This window comes from Trachypithecus francoisi, unplaced genomic scaffold, assembly GCF_009764315.1.
Source record: "Trachypithecus francoisi isolate TF-2019V2 unplaced genomic scaffold, Tfra_2.0 Lachesis_group15, whole genome shotgun sequence".
Taxonomy (NCBI): domain Eukaryota; kingdom Metazoa; phylum Chordata; class Mammalia; order Primates; family Cercopithecidae; genus Trachypithecus; species Trachypithecus francoisi.
In genome coordinates, this window is record NW_022681460.1 from 50,441,758 (window position 1) to 50,469,492 (window position 27,735).

General features: G+C 42.0%; 1 protein-coding gene across 2 annotated transcripts in view; it reads left to right on the plus strand.

Annotated features, from left to right (window-relative positions):
- The window catches only part of CRYBG1 (crystallin beta-gamma domain containing 1), a 211,320-nt gene that overhangs the window by 127,360 nt on the left and 56,225 nt on the right, over positions 1-27,735 (plus strand). For both annotated transcript variants that reach the window (XM_033234739.1, XM_033234738.1), the window contains exon 3: positions 26,115-27,724. In XM_033234739.1, coding sequence (XP_033090630.1) covers positions 26,115-27,724 — 1,610 coding nt within the window. The remainder of the gene's footprint in view (positions 1-26,114; positions 27,725-27,735) is intronic.

Genomic DNA, 27,735 nt, shown 5'->3' on the forward strand with positions numbered 1-27,735 from the left:
ACTTGTTTTTTGGCTTAACATGTGATGATCTATCCTGAAGAGTATTCTATGTGTGGTTGAGAAGAATGTGTATTTTGCAGCTATTGGATGGAATGTTCTGTAAGTGTCTGTTAAGTCAATTCGGTCCATGACATAGTTTGTTGATTTTTTGTCTAGATGGTCTGTCCATTGTTGAAAATGTGGTGTTGAAGCCAGCTATGATTACTGTATTGCAATCTCTCCTTTAGAGCTAATAAACTTTGCTTTATATATTTGCTCTAGTATTGGATGTATATATATATTTACAATAGTTATAGCTTCTTGTTGACTCAATCCCTTTATCATTATAAAATGATCTTCTTTCCCTCCTTTCACAGATTTTGACTTAAAGTGTAATTTATCTGATATAAGTATGGTTACTCTTGTTCACTTTTGGTTTCCATTTGCATGGAATCTTTTTCCATCCTTTTACTTTCAGTGTATGTTTGCCTTTAATGATTAAGTTCATCTCTTATAGGCAACATATAGTTGGGTCTTATTTTTTATCCATTCAGTCACTGGAGAATTTAATCCATTTACATTCAAGATTATTATTGATAGGTAAGGACTTATTCCTGCCATTTTGTTAATTGATTTCTGTTTTTTTTTTTTTTGTAGATTGTTTATTCTTTTCTTTCTCTTTTTGTTGTTTACCTCTGTGACTTGGTGGTTTTCTGTAGTACCAACCTTTGTTTCCTTTCTCTTTCTTGTTTGTGTATCTATTGGAATTTGTGTGTGTGTGTGTGATTACCATGGGGTTAACAAAAAAAGTCTTGTAATTATAATAGACTATTTTAAGCTGTTAACAACTTAACTTTGGTTCCATACAAATACTCTAGGCTCCTCACTGACCTTTTTGCATTTTGGTTGCTTAATTTACATCTTTATCTTGTATGTGTTTTTTAGCCACTTATTATAGCTATTGATTTTTTTTTACCTTTTTGACTTTAAACCTTTATACCAGAGAACTGAAGAATTTACATGGTACCATTACAGCACTGGGGTATTCTGAGCATGGTTGTGGATTTACCTATATTGGTGAGTTTTGTACTTCCATGTGTTTTCTTAATATTAATTATCACCCATTTGTTTTCCTATTGTAAAATTCTTTTAAGCATTTTTTTGTAAGGCTGGTCTAGTGGTGATGAGTTCCCTCAGTTTTTGCTTGTCTGAGTTCTTTTATTTCTCTTCATTTCTGAAGAATAGCTCTTTTGCATATAGCATTTTTGGCTGACAGTTTTCTTTTCCCCCCAGAACTTTGAATATGTCATCCCATTCTCTCCTGGCCTGTAAGGTTTCTGCTGAGAAATCTGCTGATAGTCTAATAAAGATTCACTTATACGTAAGTTGATATTCTTCTCATGCAGCTTTTAGAATTCTCTCTTTGTCTTTGACTTCTGACAGTTTGATTATAATGTCCCCTGGAGAGAATTTTGAGGTGGAGGTGGGGGTTGTTGAATCTCATAGGAGACTTTTGAGCTTCCTGGATCTGGATGTCCATATCTCTCCCAAGATTTGGGAAATTTTCAGCTATTATTTTGTTAAACAGTTTTTCTTTGCCTTAGCTCCATTTCTTCATTCTATGACACTCCTATAATGCAAATGTTTGTTTGCTTAATGGTGCCCCATAAATCCCATAGGCTTTCTTCATTCTTTTTTATACTTAGTTTTTTTCTTTCACCTGAGTTATTTCAAAAGACCTGTCTTCAAGTTCAGAAATTATTTCTTCTGCTTTATCTAGTCTGTTGTTGAAGCTCTCAATGGTATTTTTTATTTTTGTTTATTTATTCCTCAACAGAAGCCACATTCACTGTATTTTTTATTCATTGTACTTTGTTCATTGAATTCTTCAGCTCCAAGATTTCTGTGTGGTTCTTTTTTATGATATCTATCTTTTTGTTGAATTTCTCATAGAGATCATGAATTGATTTCCTGCTTTCATTGAATTGTTTGTCTGTATTCTCTTATATTTCACTGAGTTTCCTTAAGATCATCATTTTGAATTCTTTTTCAGGGATGTCATAAATATCATTTTTGGGAGGATCTGTTAATGGTGACTTACTGTGTTTTGGGGGAGGTGTCATCTTTTCTTGCTTTTTGCTTCTGTGTCCCTACATTGGTATCTGTCCATCTGATAATACAGTTGCTTTTTCAATCTTATGGAGTAGCTTCTGTAGGAAGAGGCTTTTTCCTATATATGGGTGCTAGGGTGTTGGTTAGGAATGGTGCATTGACTTTGGTTCTGGATGAGTGGACTCAATAGTGTGGTCTTCATAAAGATTCTTCAGCTGTAATCCTTACCTGCAATGCCTGCGATTAGCTCAGTGTCCCAGACTGCAGTCTGACTGTGGTGGTATGGTTTTGAGGGGGTTGGGGCACTAAGCTGGTTGTTGGCTGGACATGTGCAGGTGTGGCAGGCCAGCAGATTATGTGGTGGGCTCTCCTTAATGGCATAGTCACCACTGTGCTATTTGTCAGATCTGGGTCAGGTGCGTATAGGTTAGGTAGCTGAGTCGCCATTCTCTCCAGTGGGGTAGGGTCCCCTCCAGGCTTGCTGTCAGGCCAGGGAAGACATACATGACCTTGTTGCTGCACAAGATCCCTTCCTGTGGTGCAGGGCCACCTCAAAGCTGGCTGTCAAACTAGGGGTGGGTAAATGGCCAACAGTTGTGCACAACTGTCTCTGGTGAGGTGGTGCTGGCTATAAGGACAAGGGCAAGCACATGTGGATAGCCACTGCTGGTAACCTTCTATGGTGGAGTGGTGCCACCTTGCCAGCTGTCAATCCTGGGACAGGTGCTTGCAGGCCAGAGGCTATACACGGCTCTCTTTGGTGGGGTGGACTGACTGTAGGCCAGCTGTCAGGCACGGGGGTGGGTGCCTGTGGGCCTGATATCTGCACATGAACTTCCCACTACTGCACAGGTAGCCTGTGTCCCTGGGTGATTAGGTACCTCATGGATTTGGGCATGGGTGTCCCAGTTGTTCCTTTAGGCCTAGGTTCTGGGTAGCTGGGGTATTGCAGGCACATGTAGGAATTTAGTGTAATGAAAGCAAGGTGTCAGGGATGGATTGGTGGAGGGCAGTACATACTCCAAATGTGGGTCCAGTTTCAAGATGGTGTTATGCTGTAGCAGCTTAGATACTGGGGGTGGGAGGTGTCAAGGGAGTTCTTATTCTGGGAAATGCAAATGTAGCTGTTTAGACTCCCAGCAACTGTTCACACTGGACGTAGGGCCTGTGAGGACTGGGGACCCTCCTGCGGCAATGGCTCCCGGAGTCTGTGGCAGTGTGGGGACTGCCAAGGATCTGCAGCTTACTTTTTCCCTTAAGAAGAGGTCTCTCCAGCTCTGACCTGATCCCAGCGAGGAGATAGTGTGGCAGAGGCAGGATTCCTTACTCCCCTTTCTAAGGAGCGAGCTGTCCTAGGCTTCTGTGATCCACAGGGGTTTTGTGGTTTTCCTGGTGCTCTCCAGCACATTTCCTCAGTCACTCCAGTCAGAATATAGCTATGTATTCATTGTTCGTTTCTTTGGTGTTAGGGGGATGAAAGCCAGGCAACTCTAGTTAGCCATCTTGCCGATGTCCCTCTCAGTGGGCCAAGGTCTTGATAAAATGTTGATTTGATTGTGTCATAAGACCAAAAATTGCTTCAAAATAGAAAAAAAAAAATCAAATTAATCACTATTTTTAATGTAAAAGTCTTTATATAATGTATATGAAAAGATAATTCCCTTGTCATTTTTTTGGTAGGTTGAAAATGAAAACATTTGCCGGGCACAGTGGCTCACACCTATAATCCCAGCACTTTGGGAGGCGGAGGCAGGTGGATCACCTGAGGTCAGGAGTTTGAGACCAGCCTGGCCAGCATGGTGAAACCCTGTCTCTACTAAAAATACAAAAACAAATTAGCCGAGGGTGGTAGTATGCACCTGTAGTCCCAGCTACTCAGGATGTTGAGACAGGAGAATCACTTGAACCCGGGAAGCGGAGGTTGCAGTGAGCCAAGAGCGCACTTCTGTACTCCAGCCTGGGTGACAGAGGGAGACTCTGTTTCAAAAAAAAAAAAAAAGAATTAATAATTGTTAATCGTTTTAGTTTGGCTGTAGTTTCTGTTGTTTGGAGTTGGTTTCAGTTCATTTTATTTTATCCAGAAATAAGAACATAAAATTATCCTCTGTAAATGATGCATTGAGTCTGTTCATTAATGTCTGGAGAAACAGAGATTAAATGCCTAAAATGTCTAACAAGTGCATAGGTGGAGAAACATAAAGAACTATGAGAAGATTTTGTCTTCTATGGAGAGACTTCTGACTCCAGCAGGGCATGAAAAGCCAACCGCAGAGGGGAGTCCTTAGTCTACATTACACTTGTCATTTCCCTCTCAGAATTTCTACCTACTGTTTAGTGAAATATGTCTGCAAAGGTGGAGTGATGTAATGCTGTTGGCTTCTTAAAAGAGCCAGGAGAATCCCTCCTTCACCCTGGTGTGAATGCAGGCTGTTTCCCCTGCATTTCTGCTTTGGGGAAGCAACAACTGTGCCATAACCATGTTTAAGCCAGGCTTGCCTGGCATAAGGTTTGCTAAAGGAATAAGGACAGAAAGAAAATTCTGTAGCTTAGTTTAGGGGGGAACATTTCACCAGGTAGGCTATGAAAGAGGAAGTAATCGAAACCCAATCAAATAGATTGAGGAGATTAAAATAAAGGATAGTGAATTAAATATTATATCTTTCAGAAATGTCATATTTTTTACACTCAGAAGATTTGTAGGGCCCTATGATCACTTTCTCTACATTTATTCACATGTGCATCATCTGTGACTCATAGCTGAAATATGTTTATATGAATTTTTTCCAATATGATATGGAAAAGCAGGGCTAGCAAATGTAGGAGGAACGTCAGGTAAGGCAATTTTGCTTTTCTTCACATTTAACCCAACCTCTGTGCTTTGCAGAAACTCAGTCATAGAGTCAAGAGCAGGAATACAGATTCACAGAAAGAATGAGCATGTGAGGAAAGTCCTCAAGCTAGAATTGACCCCTGGCAAATTTGGCTAAGGGGACAGAAAGTAGAAGGTGTGCCGAATTCCCATTCCCTTTCTCACACTCTGTGAAAAGGCCTGTTACTAATGATGAGCACCTGATCGTTTTTCAACTTGTACTTCAAAAAATGTGTCCTCATGACATAGTATAATAACTTGATTAAGGCTGGAAAGTAACTAAAACAGGCAGGTCTTCCTGTAATCGCTATGTGATATTAATTTAATGAAGCCTCCTCTTGCAAGAGAATTTCATTGGTTTATTTAAAAACAAAACTACAGGCTTGCTATATTTATTTCATTCGTTATGACCACAAAGCATTAGCCTTTTTTCGAACACTTTATTTAAACAAAATGATGAAATCCTCACAAGTCGTGTCAGAGCAGTTATTGCGTATGCTTATTAATGAAGGTCTCAGTACAAAGGCTCCTCAGCATGAGCCACCTGTGTGGAGGCTGCATGCAAAAGGACTGACTCCTGATCAAAACCTGGAAAATGCTGATGGAGGCTGAAGGCAGGTAGAAGTGTCTTTTGTCTTTTACAGGAAACATTGCCCTATAACAGAGTTAATAATGCCATTTACAAACTGGAACTTATATTTTTTCCTACCAAATTGTGATCTACTATGAGACTGACTTAGAGCTCAGATAAAGTATAGAGGCATAGCTTTGAGAGTGAAACCTACATGGTTTGTGGCCATTTCCACTTAGAAATATTAACCTTCCCCTAAGTTCAACATGACCCAAACTGGACTCCCTATCCTCTGACGGAGCTCTCCAGTGCTCTTCCAGGCCTCAAAACTCTGCATCATGGAGTTCCTTTGGATTCATCTCTCTTTCTCAGTGTCTGCTTTCCTTCAGTTCTTTCTTTTCCTCCCTCCATTTCCATATCTGGTGGTCACTTCAGGCCCCTTAGCACCTTACGTCTGAACTGCTGACTCTAGGTCCTCGTCCACTTGGGCCCACCAGGAGCTGCCATGCTTGTCTTTCTCCAACACTGCTGCAGATCATGTCGCCTCCCTGCTCAGAAACCTTAAAAGGCATCATATTTCCCATGACATCACCTCTAAGCTCTTGACTTGCCTCTCAAGGCTTTCCCCAAACGAGATCAATCATACTTACTCAACCTCCCATGTATCCATTCCACCAATCTTCTTCATGCCTCATAACTCCAGTTCATGCCCTGTACCTGGTGTCATTTGGTTGCCTTTCTTCAGTCGGTTCCCCTCACCCAGAATGCCTTTTCATGGCCCTCATCTTATTAAATCCATCCTTTAAGGCTAGTACTGTGTTATTCCTGTGGTCTTCTGACTGTACACCCTCACTAATCTCTTCCTCTTTGAACTCTTAAAGCATTACACATATCTCAACTACATACTTTAGCAGCTAATTATATGCCTGTCTGCACATCGGTGGTTGTTTTATAGACAAGCCTATAAGCTTCTAGATGTCAAAATAAGTCATATGTTCTCTATCCATTCCATACTGAGTACATGGTAGGTGCTATATAGAAGATACTAATTGTTTCGCATCTTTTCTGTGCAGGTTGCGTTAATAGAAGAATTCTTTTCATATTTTGTTTTCAATTACTTATAAAGTAATGGTACCAAACAAATGTTTATAATATAAATGATTGCTAGAGAATTAGATTAGTATTAGATTATAAGGGTTTTATCTGCTATCAGCCATAATACTTCTGAAGGAAGGAAGGAAGTGGGAGAGGGAGGGAGGGAGGAAGAGAAGAAGGAAGGAAGGAAGAGAAGAAGGAAGGAAGGAAGAGAAGAAGGAAGGAAGGAAGAGAAGAAGGAAGGAAGTGAAGAGAAGAAGGAAAGAAGGAAGAAAAGGAAGGAAGAGAAGAGAAGGAAGGAAGAGAAGAAGGAAGGAAGGAAGGAAAGGAGGAAAGGAAGGAAGAAAGGAAGGAAGGAAGGAAGGAAGGAAGGAAGGAAGGAAGGGAGGGAGGGAGGGAGGGAGGGAAGGAAGGACCCAGAGCTAGGGTGCTTGTATTTTAAGTATTTATTCAAACGCCACCTTCTCAACAAAGCACTACTTCTACGCAGGCCATCCATAAATGGTAGCTATTATCATATGGCACTAATCATATACATACCTGTAAATATTATAACAATATACCCTTGTATTGTCTTCACACATCCATCCTTCTTCCTTCCCTTTTACCCCAAATTGAGTTTCTTAATGTGAGACACCTGTCCTTTAATCCCTGAATCTGCAAAGCTGGCAACCAATAAACGCTTGTTGAATGAATAAATGAAATACAGGAGCCCTCATGTAACCATGAGTGTGACATACTGTAAATATAGTCATGGAGGCAAGTGACCATTGAGTCTTTTCACAAATTAACCTTTTTCTATTTTTAATTTTTTTTTTTTACTTTTAGGAGAGCCTAACTGTTCATCTATTCTATTTTTATCCTTTTACATAGACTTACATAGAAAATTACAGCTGAGTTTAGATCAGGAAAAAATGAATCATTTCTTGCCAAGCCTGGGGGATTTTGTAATATTTTTGTAAAATTAGATATCACTATCTTCTTTGTATAACCCTTCTGAAAAACAAAAACAATCTTTAAAAAATGGGCAAAAGACTTGAATGATATTTCTCCAAAGATAAACAAATGACTAACATGCATAAGAGAAGATGCTCAACATTATTAATCATTAGAGAAACAAAAATTAAAATCACAATAGGATATCACCTCACATCCATGAGGATGGCCACTATCAAAAAATAATAAGTTGGTGAAGATGTTGGGAAACTGGAACTCTCATGCACTGTTACTGGGAATATAAAATGGTACAGCTACTATAGGAAAGAGTATGGCAATTCCTCAAAAAGTTAAAACTAGAATTACCATATAATCTACCGGTCTCAGGGTGTATATATCCAATATTGAGAGCAGGATCTCAAAGAAATATTTACACACCCATGTTCACTGCAGCATTATTCATAATAGTCAAGAGAAGGAAAGAACCCAAATGTCCATCAACAGATAAATGGATAAAGAATATGTGCCATAATAAAAGGAACAAGATCATGTCCTTTGCAGGGACATGGATGGAGCTGGAAGCTGTTATCCTCAGCAAACTAATGCAGGAACAGGAAACCAAACACCACATGTTCTCATGTATAAGTGGGATGAGAACACATGAACACATGGTGGGGGAACAACACACGCTGGGGCCTGTCAGAGAGGGAGAGGGAGGGAGAGCATCAGAAAGAATAGCGAATGGATGCTGGGCTTAATACCTAGGTGATGGGTTGATCTGTGCAGCAAACCACCATGGCATACGTTTACTCATGTAACAAACCTGCACATCCTGCACATGTACCCTGGAACTTAAAATGAAAGTTAAAGGGGGAAAAAAAAAAGAATATGTGGCATATACATACAATGGGATATTATTCAGCCATAAAAAGAAAGAAGTAATGATACATATGCATACAACATAGATAACCTTGAAAACATTATGCTGTATGAAAGAAGCTGATCACCAAAAACAAATATTGTATGATTCTGCTTAGACGAGATACCTAAAGTAGTCAAACTCAGAGTCATAAAGTAGAATTGTGATTGCCAGGGGCTTGGGGTGGCAGGGGGTGGGCAGAGGAGAATGGGAGTTTCTGGATGATTATAGATTTCAGTTTTTCAAGATGAAAAAGTTCTGGAGATCTATTGTACAGCAATGTGCATATAGTTAACACTATAGAACTCTACACTTTAAAAATGGTTAAGATGGTACATTTTATGTTATGTACTTTCTACCACAGTTAAATTTTAAAAAAAAGAATAGCATTTCAAATGCATATTCACCATCACCAATACACTGACATGAGCCAGCAGATGCTTAATATATGTTTCTAATACTAGTGGTTATGATGAAAGAAACAGGAGAGCATTTTTTCCTGGTGTACATCAAAGACTTCAGTAATTAAGAGGTCTGATAGCAGTGTCATTATTTTGTGGAAGAATATAACTTGTTATCAAGTACTGAAAGCTTCTGACAAGACATATAGCAACTAGAAACTGTAGACTAAATGTTATGGTAATTTATAATTATTGAATTATATTGATAAATTTAGGTGTCCATTATTTAAGTATTATGAGGTGAACATAGTTTTTGCCTTTTCAATTATTATGTTGCATGCTTGGACACATTTTTGTAATGGCACATGGGATATAGTTTGTAGTGTATAATGTATACTTTTGTTTTAGAAAAAGTAAGTAAATAAAAGCTGGAATTAAAATAAAACAAAACAAAACACGGAGCATTAAAGAAAATTGGCCTTGTTCACCAGAGAAGGAAAATCAAAGATACCATATCCTTCTTTCTCTACCTACTTCCTGTCTACCTATAATCATATAATAAGATTTTTCATGCAATTTAATATATGCAGGGCAACTTTCTACAAACTACCTACTACTTCCTCTGTTGTCTTTTCAGCAATTTTGGTGTAGTGTCACACCCAAAAAAGGGCACACCTCTTTAACACTTTCAACTCTTGAATCAAACACACCCTTATTAAATGTGCTTTTCCCATAAACAGTCAGTGTCTGTCATTGAGCTCTGGGAGACAGCCGGCTCTGGCTCTAGGAGAGAGCAGCACTGCCAAAGGTGAGCTGATGAGAGCTCACCAGGGTGTGCTGGAAGGAGAAGGATGAGACAAGGGTATTTTGAGAAGTAAGAAGATTGATATGGTAATGCACACACGGCTACATTTTACTTCCCATATTCTCTTGGTGTATCTATAGAAAACAAAAAAGAAGCAACACCATGGTAAGAAACTAACTGAAGTTTTTTTCTTTTCATTGCCTAAAACTTTGTTTTGGACTTACATAGTATTATTAATAACATCGAGTAACTTCACAATGTATTTATTGTCTAAATCTGGCAGTTTTGATGGGGGGGCTCAAAAATCTGAAGCATTTTTGAATATATGGAGTATAGTGGGGGGGCTGACTACCCTTGGATACTTTAGCTTGAAGCAGAAATAAAAATGACCAGTATAGGATCTGCTACTGTCTGCGCTTTTCTAGGTTCTTTAAAATATTACAGGTAATCATTAACAAGCTACTCCTCATTGAATGTATTTGAGTTAGTTCCATAAGTCATTCTTACAATGTCTATTTTATAGGCCTGTTGTTGAGTGTACTGTAAATAACTTATTTAATCCATTTTTTCCTTGAGTTAAAAACAAAAAAAAAACCTTTTCCCCTTGTCCCATTTCCAAATTTCAAAGGCAAAATGATATTCCACTCCTTGGAAAAAGACAGTAGGGAAACAATTGTTTTGAGAGTAAGGATTGATTTTTATTTTTCTTAATGGTAGGCAAAGTTAGAACTCTACTACACATTCTTTTAAAATGTAGGTTATCTTTCAAATGTGTTCCCAGTGGGTGTTGACAGCCGTCTGTCCTCACCAGCCTGTCCCTATAACAAGTTATTATGTATTGCACATACTTTCCCCAAACAAGATTTTATTAGGACAAAAAATTTATTGGAGACACTTGGCTTCTTACAACCCTGCTATTTAAGAAGTGGTTGGGATTGAAATAAATTATAAGAAAAAGCAATCTTGTAAACTTTTAAGAAAAAGAAGTTTACATAAGACCTATTAAACTTTGCTTCACCAGTTTGCTCATAGAGGCATAAGTATAAAGCCCAGATTAAGTGTTGGGCATTATGGTCCTTCCTTTTCTTTGTTAATGCTTTAATACTTAACACTTTCCTTATCATTTGATATATTAAACACAATGGCTTAATAACTACACTGACAAATCATCTTTACACTAAGATATAAGCTCTTCATCTTCCCCTAGAAATCGTAACAGAATTTATACCTTGTGACTTAAAAAAAAAAAAAAAAAAAAAAACTTTTTGAAACGATTTGCCAAATTTTTTTAAATCTAGGTTTAAGAGCATCATGACTATAAACCTGCAAAAATAATTTTAAGTTTAATTGAAATTTCTGATATTTTGGTTAACCATCTTATTAGAGACTAATTGTAAATATCTAAAAATGTACTAAGCAGATTAACTATAGCCTATGTACATTGACAGGTAAACTCAGGATGGGGAGAACAGCAGGAGGAGGTGTTTTGGCCAGGCTGATCATTTTGAAGGTTGTTTCTCTCTTGAGTTTTTCTGTGATATAAGATAAAGGTACATGGGAAGTACTGCAGGTACTAACAGCATAGTGGCTAGTGAGACGACATTTTAATTTTCATTCGAAGTGTTGAAATGGGCAGGAACCTGCTGCCTGTGCCTCCAGGTGTAATCAGGACTAGAGCAGGGCAGAAGAGCCTGGCGCACAGGCTTGTCCACCTCAAGCCCATACAGGAGTGGTGTTTGTAAAACACAATCCAGATGCACAAGCCAAGGCAGAGAGAAGGCATCTGAGGCTCCCGCTGCCTGCCAGGAACACTGTAGTAAGAGGGTGATGAAATATTTCACTTTTCAAAACCGAAAGAGCAGGAAATTTCTCACCATTGGCCCACTCCTGACACATGCAGTCCTAACCCCTGCCACCCTCCCTACTCCCCATCACACCAGCCCAAGACAGAATCTAATGGAAGGGGTGAAGAATAAAACCAAATTCCATACGAGGGGAAATCAGGCCTGTTTTCCTGAGGGTAGAAAGGAATTGAGTGGGAAAAGACATTCGATGTTACATGAAAACCCTTACAAAGATACTTTTATGGAATATATTCACCCCAACGAGAGGAAGTGTGAACTGCTTCCAAGTTCAGCAGTTCGATGTGGCTTTTTGGGCTCTCCTAGAATTGTCCTTCATGGCCCCTACTCCTTGGTCTCCATGGTCTATTTCCTGTCTTTTACACCTGTCCCCCTTCCCCCTGCACTCCCTAGCAGCAGGCTCTGCTTCCAGCTCTTTCTGTGTCTGAGGGGACCAACCTTGTTCATCCCTGTTCATGTTTACATGTGTGTGTGCATGCATGTGTGTGTGTGTGATAGTCAAATACAGCCCAATGGAACAGAACAAGCAATAGAAGAAGAGAAACAGCACAAACATTACTATGCATCTGCTAGTCCCACCAGCTATGTGTGACTGTTGGCAAATCCCTTTTCACCCTGCAGTTTTTTCAAATGTGAAATGAAGATAACAATTATCACCTCACATGACTGCTATAAAGTACTTGGCACATGCAAGTTCTTAAGAAATGTCAGCTGAGGCTGGGCGCGGTGGCTCACGCCTGTAATCCCAGCACTTTGGGAGGCCAAGGCGGGCAGATTGCCTGAGCTCAGGAATTCAAGAGTGGCCTGGGCAACATGGTGAAACCCCGTCTCTACTAAAAATACAAAAAAATTAGCCGGGCGTGGTGGCAGGCGCCTGTAGTCCCAGCTACTCGGGAGGCTGAGGCACAAGAATCGCTTGAACCCAGGAGGCAGAGGTTGCAGTGAGCCAAGATCGCACCACTGCACTCCAAGTGAGACTCTGTCTTAAAAAAAAAAAAAAAAATCAGCAGAAATAAATCACAAAGAGGAGAAAATGAAAGGCCAACAGGTATATAAAACATAGTCAATGCCATTAGAAACCAAAGAAATGCAAGCTACCTAGTTTTGCAAAATATAGCTTACACTAGAAAACTGTATGAACATATAAATGCAGGGTATAATGACTAATTATAAAGCAAACACCTGTGTAACTAGATGTAATTCAGGAAATAGAATATTGCTGCCACCCCTTAAGTCTCCTGTTGGTCTCTCTGATCAGGTTTTGATCACAATCCCTAAAGACATAATCCAGAATGCCATAATCCTGAATGAGATTGTGATCCAATCCCATTAGGAATGTCTTATGGAAATAATTAATGATATGGGTAGAGATAAGCTAGGAATACATTTTCTGCAGCCTGTGATACATTAAAAATTATATAAATGAGCAACTGTAGCAATTGTGGTATATCAGCATAATGGAATTCAATGTGACCGTCAGAAATATTAATATAGCGCACACCTGTAATCCTAGCACTTTGGGAGGCTGAGGTGGGTGGATCACTTGAGGTCAGGAGTTCGAGACCAGCCTGGCCAACATGATGAATGTCCATCTCTACTAAAAATACAAAAATTATCCAGGCATGATGGCGCACACCTGTAATCCCAGCTACTCAGGGGGCTGAGGCAGGAGAATCACTTGAACTCGGGAGGCAGAGGTTGCAGTGAGCCAAGATCATGCCACTGTACTCCAGCCTGGGCAAAAAAGTGAGACTCCATCTCAAAAAAAAAATCAATATAGAGGTATATTTATTGGCATGAACTCAGTGAAAGAACAACATACCAAATAACATATACAAAATGATACTGTGTAATGCCCTGGGGAAAAATAAGTCAAGAAAAAAAATAGTAACAATTATATTTTGGGATGAAAAAATTAAGGACAATTTATATTTTTTCATTGTAGTTATTTATATATTCTGACTTTCAAATGTAAATATATTTTTTTTTGCATGTGTGTGTGTGTGTGTGTTTTTTTGAGATGGAGTCTCTCTGTCTCCCAGGCTGGAGTGCAGTGGCGTGATCTCGGCTCACCGTAACCTCCGCCTCCCGAGTTCAAGCAATTCTCCTGCCTCAGTCTCCCAAGTAGCTGGGATTACAAGTGCTGGCCACCTTGCCCGGCTAATTTTTTCTTTTTTTTTTTTTTTTAGTAGAAACGAGGTTTCACCATGTTGGCCAGGCTGGTCTCAAACTCCTGACCTCAGGTGACCCACCCACCTTGGCCTCCCAAAGTGCTGAGATTACAGGTGTGAGCCACCATGCCCAGCCTGTGTGTGTTTTTTTACTTAAAAATTTTTAAATTTAAATTTAAATGTTTACTTGACAAATAATTGTATATATGGGGTATAATGTGATGTTTTGATGTATACGTCATTGTATACGTTGTGTTGTATACATTGAAATTATTATATCCAGGTAATTAACATATCCATCACCTCAGATACTTATTTTTTGTAATGAGAACATTTAAAATCTATCCTTTTAGCAATTTTTAAATATATAATACATTAGTATTAACTATGATTACCATGCTGTGCGATGGATCTTGAAAACTTATTGCTCCTGTCTAACTGAAACTATATACCCTTTGACCAACATCTCTCCAAACTTCTCTCAACTCACAGCTTCTGGTAACCACTATTCTACTCTCTACTTCTATAAATTTGACTTTTTAAGATTCTAAATATAAGTGAGATCATGTGTTATTTATCCTTCTGTGTCTGGCTTATTTCACTTAGCACAGTGTCCTCCAGTTTCATCTATACTGTTCCCGAGCCAGGCACGGTGGCTCACGTCTGTAATCCAAACACTTTGGGAGGCCGAGGCGGGTGGATCACTTGAGGTTAGGAGTTCGAGACCAGCCTGGCCAACAGGGTGAAACCCTCTCTCTACTAATAACACAAAAAAATTAGCTGGGCATGGTGGCAAGTGCCTGTAGTCCCAGCTACTTGGGAGACTGAAACAGGAGAATCGCTTGAACCTAGGAGGCTGAGGTTGCAGTGAGCCAAGATCATGCCGCTGCACTCCAGCCTGGGTGACTGAGCGAGACTGTCTCAAAAAAAAAAAAAAAAAAAAAAAAAAAGAAAATATAGTGTTCCCAATGACAGAATTTCCTTCTTTTATAAGGCTGAATAATAGTCCACTGTGCATATATACCCCATTTGCTTTATCTGTTCATCCATTGATGGACACTTGGGTTGATTCCATATCTTGGCTATTGTGAATAATGCTGCAATGAACACAGCGGGGCAGATAGCTCTCCAACATACTGATTTCATTTCTTTTGGGTATGTACCCAGAAGCAGGATTGTTGGCAATTCTATTTTTGTTTTATTGAGGAAACTCCACACTATTCTCCATGATGGCTAAACTAATGTATATTTGCACCAACAGTGTATGAGAATTCCCTTTCTCCACATCCTCATCCACACTTCCCTGTCACCTTTTAGATCACAGCCATTCTAACAGGTGTGAAGGGATAGTTCACTGTAATTTTCATTTTCATTTCCCTGATGAATAGTGATGTTGAGCACTGAAAAAATAAACCTCTTGGTTATTGCATGTCTTCTTTTGTGAAATGCCAGTTCAGATCGTTTTTCCGTTTTTTGAATCAGATGGTTTGTTTTTGTTTGCTGTTGAGAGGTCTGAATTCCTTGTCTATTTTGGGTATTACTCCCTTATCCAATGGAGGATTTGCACATGTTTTCTCCCAGTCTGTAGGTTTTCTCTTTACTTTTTTGTTTCCCTTCCTGTGCAGAAGCTTTTCAGTTTGATACAATCCCATTTGTCTACTTTGTGCTTTTACTGCCTGTGCTTTTGGGTCAAAAGTGTATGTATTTCATGGTTTTCTTTGCCATTTCCCTTCTCTTCCCTAGAGATTGTATGAGGTGCTTTTACAAACATTTCCGTTGATCCTTAAAATAATCCAGAGGAGGAACATTTTAGAAACTAGATTTTGGGGAGTCATGTGAGAAAGAGAATAAGGCTAGAGACGGGCCTTTGTTTCTGTCTGAAAGTTGCTTCCTCAGGTTTGGTGATAGGTGATTGCCCCAAACCACTGTCCATTCCGTGACACACTGTTGTCTGACTCGTGATTGTTGATAGGCTGGAGGATAAAGGATTTCTGGAAAATATGTAAATTTGATAAATATTTAAGTGCCTATTGGTACCAAGTACTGATGAAGAGTTAGGGACACAGGTGAACAAAATAACATTCTTGTCCTCATGAAGCTTATGTTCTGTAAGCAGATACAGACAATAAAGAAATATACAAATATATATGCAATGTGGTTCAGGTAATATCAAGTGCTATGAAGAAAAATAAAGGAGAATAGATCATAGAAAGTGAGAGTGCTGTTTTACGTAGGGTGATTAAAAAGTGTTCACCCTGCCTAGTTTGCATATCCCCCATACCTTATGAGCTGCAAAAAAGAGATTAAAAAAAGACTAGACTTATATTGTTTTCTTTATTCTAGCCATGACACATTAAAGATGAGTGCTCATAAGCAATGATATGCCAAGTTCTGCAGACAAGTTAACTCTATTAGAAACCACATCTGATAAAGTTGTTATTTTCATCTCCTTCTCACCAAGTGAGAACTATGCATTCATTGTGTTATTTACTTAGATTCTATCATTTTAACTTGAGCAAAATATCAGCAAAATATTGCACTGTTAATCAAGCCAGCCATCACTGTCATAGGCCACTTTGTGCTTTTCAAAAGAAGTTCACATGTATCATTTCATATGAATTTCTCAATACCCTGTATGATAGATGCGCAACTTTTGAGAGGATAAATGATTTGATCCCATTTAGTAGTATTCCTGACTTCTGTTCATAAAAGTGTGAAATCTCCTTCTTAATTTGAAAAGTATTGATAGAAAGTCAACAATTGTCACTAGAAACTACAGGAAACTAAGACATTTCTAGGCAGTGTATATTAATTGGAAAGTAAAGATTGTTCCATTTTCTAGGAATAAATCCACTATTAAATCCACACTTAAAAACATGGCTAAACTGACCTGAAGTTATGAGGTCTCAAGGTCACTAGAAGCCTCAGAGCCAGCCTAGCTAGAGTCCGTGCTGTGTTGGAGAGGCTTGTCTGCTCCTCTTGTTCAACTCTATTTCTCTTCTGGGTCCCAGTCAGCCCCAGGGCCCCTGACTTGGCTGTAGCTGTGCCTGGTTGGTTCAGGCAGGCGGTATCAGTTGTTTCCAAGGGCCACTTCACCCTCTTCCCCACAACTTAATCCCCATCTCCCTCATCATATCATCTCTACATGGATGACCCAACTGAAGTTTAGTCCTTGGTTCTTTAGTACTTAGATTCTGAGACTCACCAGTGGCTTTTAAGTGTTTTAAAGTAACCATTCTTGATCTTTGACATGAATTATTGCACAAGTCATTCTTTCTAAATTGCATAAGGAATTTACTTTTTGGGTTACAAGTTAATAAAAAGGAACTAATTTGACTACTACAAGGAATACATTTCCATTTTCTAGTTTGGCTAAACTTTAATTAGGAACTAACTTGTCAGTAATTTGATTATGTGAATCAGGATATGCATACAATCCAGGAGGTAGAATAAGAAATACTTTTGCTGTAAATTTCAAACTCCTCTATCTCCTTTTAGTTACACATCATGCATAAGAAAAAAAAATCACCAAATTAGGATAATACGTCCCAACTATAAAGCAAATTATTTCAGCCGGATAGCTCTGTGAGAAAAAGAAAATGCTGGGGAGACTATTCAGAGTACAGGTAGAGAAACCTTCTGGGGTACTCGTTAGTCATAATTAGGCACACAGTAGAATTAGTCAGGATCCCAGCACAGGAAACACATAGCATGCTCAAGGTGTGTAATTAAGGAAAGTAGTGAAGGACTATTTACAAAGTGTGGGCAAGGTTTTAAGGAAGCCAAGAGGGGCTAAAAAAAACCTTAGGCTTCAGGGTTCTTCATTCACATGGCCTCTTCCAAGTCCCTCTCCTTACAATCTATAATCCAGAATTTTGTGTTCTTTGTCTTAAAGAAAACTCTCAAAATTACATGTGCCTCATGCCCCACAAAACTTCATTCTACCTCAAGCAATAGCTAATGAAGCCTTCCCAGCTGGCACCTGGTGAGATCCTTTCCCATCTTAGGCCTGAAGGAGCAAGAGGGGAAAGCAGCTTGGGAATGTGGGGAGAGAGAACAGCAGTGGAGGTGGGCTGCCTGGCAGAAGCCCTGGTCACACCCAGCCACACCCAGCCCAGAGCCCAACTAAGAGATGGAGAGATGAGCGGGGAAATCAGGGCCTCCCACTGGCTGAACCTAACCAAATCCTAAGGGCAAGAAAGTCAGTTTCTACCTTTCATCGTAACTGGGAGCCTGGGGCACAGACAAGGCTGAGGGAGGGTGAGCCTACAGAAAGATCCAGCACACTCTACCTATAGTTACCTGGATTCTAAAGACAGAATTCCATCACAAGAGAGGGCTCATTGGCTGTTTATGCTATCACATCCATTGCTGTACTGCATGGCCTAGGAGAAAGCATGTAGGCCATACCTTCATAACAGTGACACATTAATCATTCTAGTAAAGTCTTATTTTTCTAATGATACATTATAATTTCTAATGGGAAAAAATATTGAGCTACCTTTTAGAAAGCCTGATTTGTGTCTTAGAAAAAATAATTTGATTCTACAGGCCACGGGTTGCCTCTTTAAGGTGAGGAGAAAATTCTGGCACAACGTAGACGCTCAATAATTATCAGTGGAATGAATGAGTAAATGATCCTACAATTCAGACATTCCATGATCTTATCTTTTTTCTTCCTTTCTGATTGATCAAGTGTCAATGGCTTGAAACAATTAGGTTTCACTTTGTCTCTGTCAAAATATAAATGACTTAAAGACAATATCAACCCGAAACTGAGAGTCTGCTTTTTAAGAGAAGAAGAATGGGGAGAATGAGAGTTTAACTTTTATAATTGATGGCTTTTGTATTCAGTGATGCCTCTTTTTCAGGACACAGGTTAATCTGGAATTTAAAATGTCTGTCACTATTCTTTCACCCAATAGTGTGCCTTTGATTGTACCCAACAGGATGCTATTGTTGTTTGACCTGAAATGACAGCATTAGAAAAAACAAAAACAAAAAAGCAACCATTGAGGTGTAAGTAGAGAGGCATGTGTTACATGATGTTGAAATGACAGAGGAAAGATTTTTTAAGAAAAATAGCATCAGAGACGGGGTGGGCACTGGAAGTGGTGACAAATATTAGAAGCAGCATGGGGCAAGCAAACATTCCACCCTGGGAGACTGGGAGGAGTGACATTGGAGAAGAAGGTTCTGAAGCCCTAACATCAAGGAGTATTGGTTGTATCATATGAAATTGGACTGTAGATCAAAAATGGGTTGGACCATAGATAAAAAATGGTCAAATGTCGCAATTTCATATACCTTTTCATAAGAGACCTGCTTACTACTGGACAGTGTTATAGTCTGTGGGTCATTTCGTGTAAGCCTTAGTCTTCACTCCTTGTAATAGCCCTGGAAGAAATCACTATTGTAGCACAAATGTAATAACAGAGGTGCATAGTTCTGTCTCCAGAACCATAAAGAAGTAGCTAAATTATAATCTAGTATACTCTTAGAGAACTGAATCATATATAAGAGAAAAATATTTTAAAAGTTAAAATGAAAAGCTTCTGTGCTTAATAGATCAGAGTTCATTTACGTGAACATTTCTTTATTTTTTTTTTGTAGTGTGTGTGTGCATGTGTGTATTTAGAATGTGCTACATATATTATCCCAATTAATAACAAAAAGGAAAACACAAATGGAAAGGTGGGGAGGATAGTTAATTTATTTTTAATGCCTATTCTTAATCAATGTCTATGGTATCAGGGATCCATATGTGGATCCTCCCTTAAACTTAACTTCATCTGTGTGGTGTTTTTGATACTGAGATGATATTCTGCCATACACTTATCATGGGAAAATACAAGTTTAACTTTAATTCTAAAAGTCTTCAGAATGAATATCCTGGAAGTTATAAAAAAAAAATGATGTCTCATAAAAGTCTTTCTTTAAGATGGACTGGAGTGCAGTGGTGCAATCTCGGCTCACTGCAACCTCTACCTCCTGGGTTCAAGTGATCCTCCCGCATAGGATGACAGGCATGCACCATCTCACCTGGCTTTTTTTTTTTCTTTTTGAGACAGAGTATCACTCTGCCAGGCTGGAGTGCAGTGGCGCCATCTTAGCTCACCGCATCTTGGCTCACCTCCGCCTCCCAGGTTCAAACAATTCTCCTGCCTCAGCCTCCCAAGTAGCTGGGACTACAGACACGTGCCACCATGCCCGGCTAATTTTTTGTATTTTTAGTAGAGACGCGGTTTCATCATGTTAGCCAGGATGGTCTCGATCTCCTGACCTCGGGATCTGCCTACCTCAGCTTCCCAAAGTGCTGGGATTATAGGCGTGAGCCACCGCGCCCGGCCCAATTTTTGTATTTCTTAGTAGAGACAAGTTTCACCATGTTGGCCAGTCTGGTCTTGAATTTCTGACCTTAAGTGATCTGCCGGCCTCAGCCCCCCAAAGTTCTGGGATTACAGGCATGAACCACCATGCCTGGCCTTGGTTTTCTGTGTGTGTTTCTCCTTTTTCTCCTCCTTCCCTATTCCCCATCTTTGTTCTTTAGTTAGCTGTCACGAGTCTAAAGTCTTTCTTGCTTCTATTGAACAGAATTTTTAACCCCTATTTTAACTTTTAAAATTGAAGTGTAAAGTAGCTCAGATTCCTATATTTTTAAGCCACACAACACATGTTATTTTTTTTTTTAACAAAAAAACTACTCAGAAAAAAAAAAGTTGCTCTCTAGCGCAAACACACATATGCGTATGTTGTGAACAAGTAACATGGCCAATCCTATCATTTACAGTAATATCCAGTTGACTCATTCCTCATGTGGCTGAATTGAAGAGCTAAGGTATCTTTCAGAAATCAAAGTGAGAGCTCTTGGGGAATCAAAGTGTTTTTTTAAAAAAGTTATTTTTGTAAATTGATGACCACATTTTAGAAGGATGCCCAGGTGAGTACGTGTAACAAGATTTTGTTCCGCTTTCCTGAGTCAGATTTGGGCTGAGAGGCAGCAGTAAACCTGTGCACCAGTATCTCCATCAACACATGGAATCCTCACTCCGACAGAATAAAGCTGCCAAGTCTTGACCACACTAGGTTTTAGGCAGATAAGATTTTCATTCTGATTTGTTTGGAACGATGTTTCTAGCTGTCTCCAAGAGCATTGACAACTCCCTTTTTGAAAGGGAGGAGGGATGTTACTAATTCTTTAGTAGCAGCAAATACTTTATGTCCACCTCTAGCTGTGAGTCCCCCTGCTAGCTGTTGGGAAGGCAACAGGACATTTTTCTTGTTCTCAAGCAGCTTACATTCACTGGGGAATGGAAAGGTGGGAAACATAGGAAAACTTAGTATTTTTTTTTTGTAAGAAACATCACTTTACTTAAAATGTTATTAGATTTCTTTTCTTTTCTTTTCTCTTTTTTTTGAGATCAAATTTCACTCTTGTCACCCAGGCTGGAGTGAAATGGTGTGATCTCAGTTCACTGCAACCTCTGCCTCTCAGGTTCAAGCAATTCTCCTGCCTCAGCCTCCCGAGTAGCTGGGATTACAGGCACCCGCCACCAGGCCCGGCTAATTTTTGTATTTTTAGTAGAGACGGGGTTTCACCACATTGGCCAGGCTGGTCTCGAACTCCTGACCTCAGGTGATCCGCCCGCTTCGGCCTCCCAACGTGCTGGGATTACAGGTGTGAGTCACTGCGCCCAGCCTAGATTTCTTAAAGATGTAAATAGATTATAAACATAAAACAAATGTCAGTGACCCATAACTGTATTAAAATTTAAAAACTTAGTTTTTTCCCCATAGTTACTGTAAAAAGGAAAAACCTTTAGATAGTTAAATTTAGCAGAATTTATTTAAGCAAGGAAAAAAAGAAAAATTCATGATTCGGCCAGCTTCAGAACAAGAACCATTTCAAAAAAACTCTAACATTTACATTATCTCCTTAACCAATGGATAGCAAATGTTGCTAGGTAACATTTACGAAGTGGTACCTGCTGATAGCAGGCGCTGTCACACCAGGAAGGTTGAGAATCAGCCAACAGCACTGCAGCTAGTGCTGCCTGGGCCTCTACATGCTGCTGGAATACGATCTCGTGAATGGTTACATGTGCCCCTAATGAACTGCATTTCATATTAGCCAACAAGAACACTCTAAAGCCGGTCCTAGCACACAACCCGTGTGCTGCCTCTACAATAGTCCTGTTGTGGACTGCTCCATCCCAGTTGGACATGGATGATGCAAGGGTGCTAAGTGCAGGTTCTGCACTGTGAGGTGTGCAGGCTGCCTTAAGTAAGGTGGGCAGAAAATACACAGTAAAAAGGTACATACAAAGGAGGACCCGGGATTGCATGTGCTCTCAGAACACCCAGCCTGGGAACCCTCAGGAGCCTGCCCAGGCCTGTGGGAAAGCCAGAGGCAGAGGAATCTGAGGAAGCATGAAGAAGCGTGATGTTCGCTTGTGGCCTCTTTGCAAAACGCTCCCCTTCCTAGCAAATTATCACCAAACCTGGAAAGGTAGTGGGTCTGTGGCTTCCTATCCTATGTTTAAGACCCCAGACCCAAAGGCTCAAACCTAAGAAGGTGCCTCTCTGACAACTCCTGGGCCAGTTAGTTTTTTTGTTCTCCCTTTGCCTTAGTTTCCCCATGAACAATGGAAAGAAACAATCCCTGGTTGAAAAAGAAATATGTATTGTATTTAGGAAGCGGTGTTTCTCAAAGATGTGACTGAGGACTTTACTCAGGAGGCATGGGGCATTCTGAGCCCTGCTCAGATGGTCCTGTTTGGAGATATGATTCTGGATATCCACAGGGACCCGGTCCTGTGGAGAAGACTGCATTCCCCTATAAACGAGTCTATCATTTGAAATGACATGAGATCCCTCATTAAGAACTGCATAATGTGGCTGGGCACAGTGGCTCACATCTATAATCCCAGTACTTTGGAAGGCTGAGGCAGGAGGATCACTTGAGCCCAAGAGTTTGAGACCAGCCTTGATAACATGGTGAAACTCTCTACAAAAAAAGTTAAAAATTAGCTGGGCACGGTCGCACATGCCCATAGTCTCAGCTACTTGAGAGGCTGAGGTGGGAGGATCACTTGAGCCCAGGAGGTTGAGGCCTCAGTGAGCTGTGATCGTGCCACTGCACTCCAACCTGGTCAATACATCAAGACCCTGTGAAATGTGCACCCAAGACAGATGGATTGTACCACACAGTGCATTTCTATTCTTTATTTCCCAGGGGGAAAACTCTGTTTTTAAAGAGATTTTATGTTAACTTCATTTATTAATACCCATCTTAAATGTACAGTTTGATGAGTTTTGAAAGATACGTACTCATGTATAACCATCACTACAATCAAGATATAGAACTTTAACCCTCAACGTTCCTTTGTGCCTCTCCCCTGTTGCACCACCACCACTTGCCACCCACTGTCCCCATGCTCAGGCAACCACCGACCTACTTTCTATCATTATACATTAGATTTGCACTGTCTAGAATGTCATATAAATGTAACCATACAGTATGTAACGTTTGGAGTCTGACTGCTTCTCAAAAGCATTTGGCATCCATATCTTTACATGTTTCGGAACTCTGTTCCTTTTTTTATTGCTGAATAATACTCTGCTGTATAGATGTACCACAATCGGTTTATCTGTTCACAAGCTGTGTACAGCGACTTTGAGCTGTTTCCAGTTTTTAGCTATTATGAATGAATGAAGCCACTATGAACATTCATGTATTTTTAGGAAATTCAGCAGTCTGGCTGGTGAGAAACAGGCTGCCCCTCTGAGGGGAGGAGGAGTCAGGTAGTTGAGCCAAGTTGAAGAGCAAGCAACCAGTTTTGTAAAAAGCGTCTAATAGCCAAAAAAAAAAAAAAAAAAAAATTGTTTTAATGCCTATACTGAGCATAAAAAGGACTGCTGATCAAGCGTCTTTACTGCATGGGAAAAGCAGATTGCAACATCATTGGCAGGACAGAGTAATACATATACTTAGTTGTTTTATTTTGACAGGGAATGGAATTAAGCCAAGACTCAAACCTATTTTCCCTGGCTACTTCTTCAAGATACATTTGAAGGCCTGTCCAGACAGCAGAGACAAACAGCTCTATGTCAGAATCAGAAAGACTTTACCTGCGGTGGGACCTTGGACAGGGAGAAGTAACCTTGGCAAATGGGCATTAAAAAAAGACTACCTACCTAGCTGTTGGGAAGATAAAATGAAAGCGTGTGAATCACAAGGGCCTGACCCATGGGATACCTCAGTAAACATGTATTATGATTTAAAAATCTTGCCATACCTTTGACTTGTAAAATAATCCAAATGTTTCCTTAGGAAGTTACAATATTTTAATTTTTTCCCTTAAATCATACTTCGAATTCTTCCCATATTATTTATATAACCATTGAAGAATCGATTAATCAAACTCTGGTTAGATTTTAGAATAGTTTATGACCTCAGGTACAAGAGCTCCGAGCGGCTGCATCATTGGTTCATGGCAGCAGCAGCAGCTGTCTAGTCCCAAAGCGCCCACCAGGTGCTTCTAAGACCAGGAGAATCTTAGAACCTTGAGAGCAAATCTGGTTCATGAGCACTTCCTTGGGAGCTGACTCTGGGGGTGTGTGACCCGCAGTCTGTTCCTCTGGGCCGACTGTGGTTCTCAGGTGGCTGCAGAACCTCCGTGGCCTCTAAAAGGGACCCCTGTGGCGGAATGAAAGGAGCATGGGGTGGGCAGGAGGCGACTTGGATTTGAATTCTGACTTTACAGCTCTGACGCCTCTCCCCCCCGCCCCCCAACCTCAATTTTGTGTCTTTATGGGTTGGCTGAGCTTCCTTTCCTCATCTGTGTGGTAACAGCATGACCTCACTGGGCTGTAGCGGGGTTACACTATGTTACAGTACCAGGACTGTCTCAACAAATGCTTGTTGACCTGTTAATTTCATGCGTTATCTTTGCTATTTCCCATCGCCAAAGTCCATTTGCTGCATGTAACTCAAACACAATGGAGCTACTTCAAAGGGTGATTGGCAAACCTCCCGTAGTTGGTACTATCCTGAATGTTCCTCTTCCAGGAAAGGTGCGGCTCTTTCCTGCGTCGCCAGGACTCAAGCTGGCACCCGGGTTTTGAATGTAAGAGTTCATTCTTAAGAAATACAGGAGCCGCACGTTTGGCCTGGTTTCAGAGGAGTCCTTACGCAAATACTCTTCCCTCTCCTAGGAGCCAGGCTGGGCTCGCTGCCCCTGCTCCCTCCCTTTCCCAGGCTCGCCTCCTCCTCTTCCTGCCTACCTCTATGCACCGCACCTACCCAGTCCCCATTCTGGCGAACCCGACCCTGGTGTGCCATCGCGCCTATTGGCGGGTTTGCTTTTATTTGTTCTGCGCTCCCTCCCGCCTTCTGGTGCGGGCACCAGATGCTAGCCGTTTTGCTCCAGGCAATATACGAAGCCCAGGTTTTCCCCCTTACTGGGAGCGCTGCGGATCATTCGCAGGCGGCCTGGCACCCTCTCATGGGTGAGCCAGTCCCTGGGGCTCCAGCCGTGCGCCCCCGGAACCACACGAGTGGTAAGGAACGGGTCCCGGGGCTAAGTAGGCAGAGTCCCTCGCATCTTTCAGCCACGCCTCCTCGGCTCGAGGGGGCGGTGAGCAAAGGCGGTCACCCCTGCAACCTCGCCTGCTACCCCCACGCACTCCTCCGCGTTCACGTGGTAGGAACTCCCACAGGCAAAAGCCTTTCCGGTGCGCTCAGCAGCCGCGGGATCACTCGGGTGTTTGAACGCTCGCGCCCTCCTCCCATTGGAGCTCGGGCTAAGGCGGGGCCCAGGTGCTCGCTTCCTCCAAGCTTGCTTAAGGTTTTCTTGTTGCAAGTACTGTATGTTGAACCCGGGTGGCTTCTTACTGTTCTCGAGAAGAAGGCTGCTAGAACTGGTTTTTTTTCTTCGTCCTCCTTCCCGCCTACAAAAAGAAAGGGCGGTGTTTCGGGGAAAGTCCGCCTTAGGATACTTTAATGTGTTTACTGCTGCCCCATGGTCACACGCACGGCTGTTTATAAATTGCATCTTTATTGAGGAAGAAGGTAAAAAAGCTAGAGAGGGCAAGGAACTATTTGTTTTGTGATTATGTGATTATTTGGAGCGTTCAAATTTTCCTTTAAAAAACAAGAATTCAAAGAAAATGCTATTCTAATTAGTGCCAGAAACTTAAGGTGTTCAAGAAAAATTCAAAAGTAAAACCAGAGTTTATTTTGTTGGAATGAATGTAACATAAACATAACTTTATCATTTTCAATTAAAAACTCTGGTCTGTTATCATTTTGGCTGGTAGTTCTGTAATGTACGTCTAAGGGGAAAAACACCAGATTCTCATATGTTCCCTCCTCATCCCTTTTATTTTTCAGTCCAGAGCACAACCTCCAGAAGAGAACAGAAGGAAGCCAGTTTTGGGGAAACTTGGCACTCTATTCACTACAGGAAGGAGAAGGAACAGTAGAAACGGGCTAGAGAGTCCCACCAGATCAAATGCCAAACCACTGTCTCCCAAAGATGTGGTAGCCTCTTCTAATCTCCCAGAGAGAGAGAGTGAGAAGAGCAGATCTCAGAGCAGCCAGCTGAAGCAAGCGGACACGAGTGAGGAGGGCTCCCCCCGGGAGAATCCTCGGGAGGCAGAGGGCGAGCTCCCCGAGAGCGGTGGCCCCGCAGCCCCCCATGACGCCGAGCTGTCACCTCACTGGAACAGCAGTGAAGCGGCTGTGGCTGTGCAGCAGTGCCATGAAAATGATTCACCCCAATTAGAACCTCTGGAGGCAGAGGGAGAGCCTTTCCCAGATGCCACCACCGCTGCCAAGCAGCTGCATTCCTCGCAGGGAAATTCCTCCAGGCAAGAGAACGCAGAGACGCCCGCCCGCAGTACGGGGGAGGACGCTTCACCAGGTGCTGGCCACGAGCAGGAGGCTTTGCTGGGTGCGAGGGGTGTGCCGGGGTCGCCCACCCGGGAGCGGCCCAGGGGAGAACTAGGCGAGGCCCCTGACGGAGCCCCAGGTGTGTGTGCGGAAGAAGGCTCCCTGAGGCCCCGCGACGCCCGCATCCAGCCCCCCAAGGGCGCGTCTGCTCTGCCAGGTGAGCCTCTAGCCGAGGGTGCAGCGCACACGGCCAGCTCCGCGCAGGCAGACTGCACAGCCCAGCCCGGGGGTCGCGCCCACCCTACTAAGGTGCTAACTTTGGACATCTACTTGAGTAAGACTGAGGGGGCGCAAGTGGACGAGCCGGTCGTGATTACTCCCAGGGCGGAAGATTGCGGTGACTGGGACGACATGGAGAAGAAGTCGAGCGGCCGCAGGTCCGGGAGGCGGAGGAGGTCGCAGAAATCCACCGACTCCCCCAGCGCGGATGCCGAGCTCTCTGAGAGCGCGGCCAGGGACGACGCGGTGTTCGACGACGAAGTGGCGCCAAACGCGGCCAGCGACTCCTCCTCGGCGGAAAAGAAAGTGAAATCTCCGCGGGCCGCCCTCGACGGGGGCGTTGTCTCCTCTGCGAGCCCAGAGTCCAAGCCCGGCCCCGGCCCCAAAGGGCAGCTCCGAGGCGAGTCGGACCGGAGCAAACAGCCACCCCCGGCCTCGTCCCCCACCAAGAGGAAGGGCAGGAGCCGTGCCCTCGAGGCCGTGCCCGCCTCCCCCGCCAGCGGCCCGCGGGCTCCCGCCAAGGAGTCTCCACCAAAGAGGGTGCCAGATCCTGGCCCGGTCACCAAGGGCGCTGCGGCCGAGAGCGGGGAGGAGGCGGCCCGGGCCGTCCCCCGCGAGCTCCCGGTCAAGAGCAGCTCGCTGCTGCCGGAGATCAAGCCCGAGCACAAGAGGGGCCCCCTTCCCAACCACTTCGACGGCCGGGCAGAGGGAGGTCGAAGCAAAGAGCTGGGCAGAGCGGCCGGAGTGCCTGGAGCTTCCGACGCCGACGGCTTGAAGCCCAGGAACCATTTCGGCGTGGGCAAGTCGACGGTGACCACTAAAGTGACCCTGTAAGTAGCCG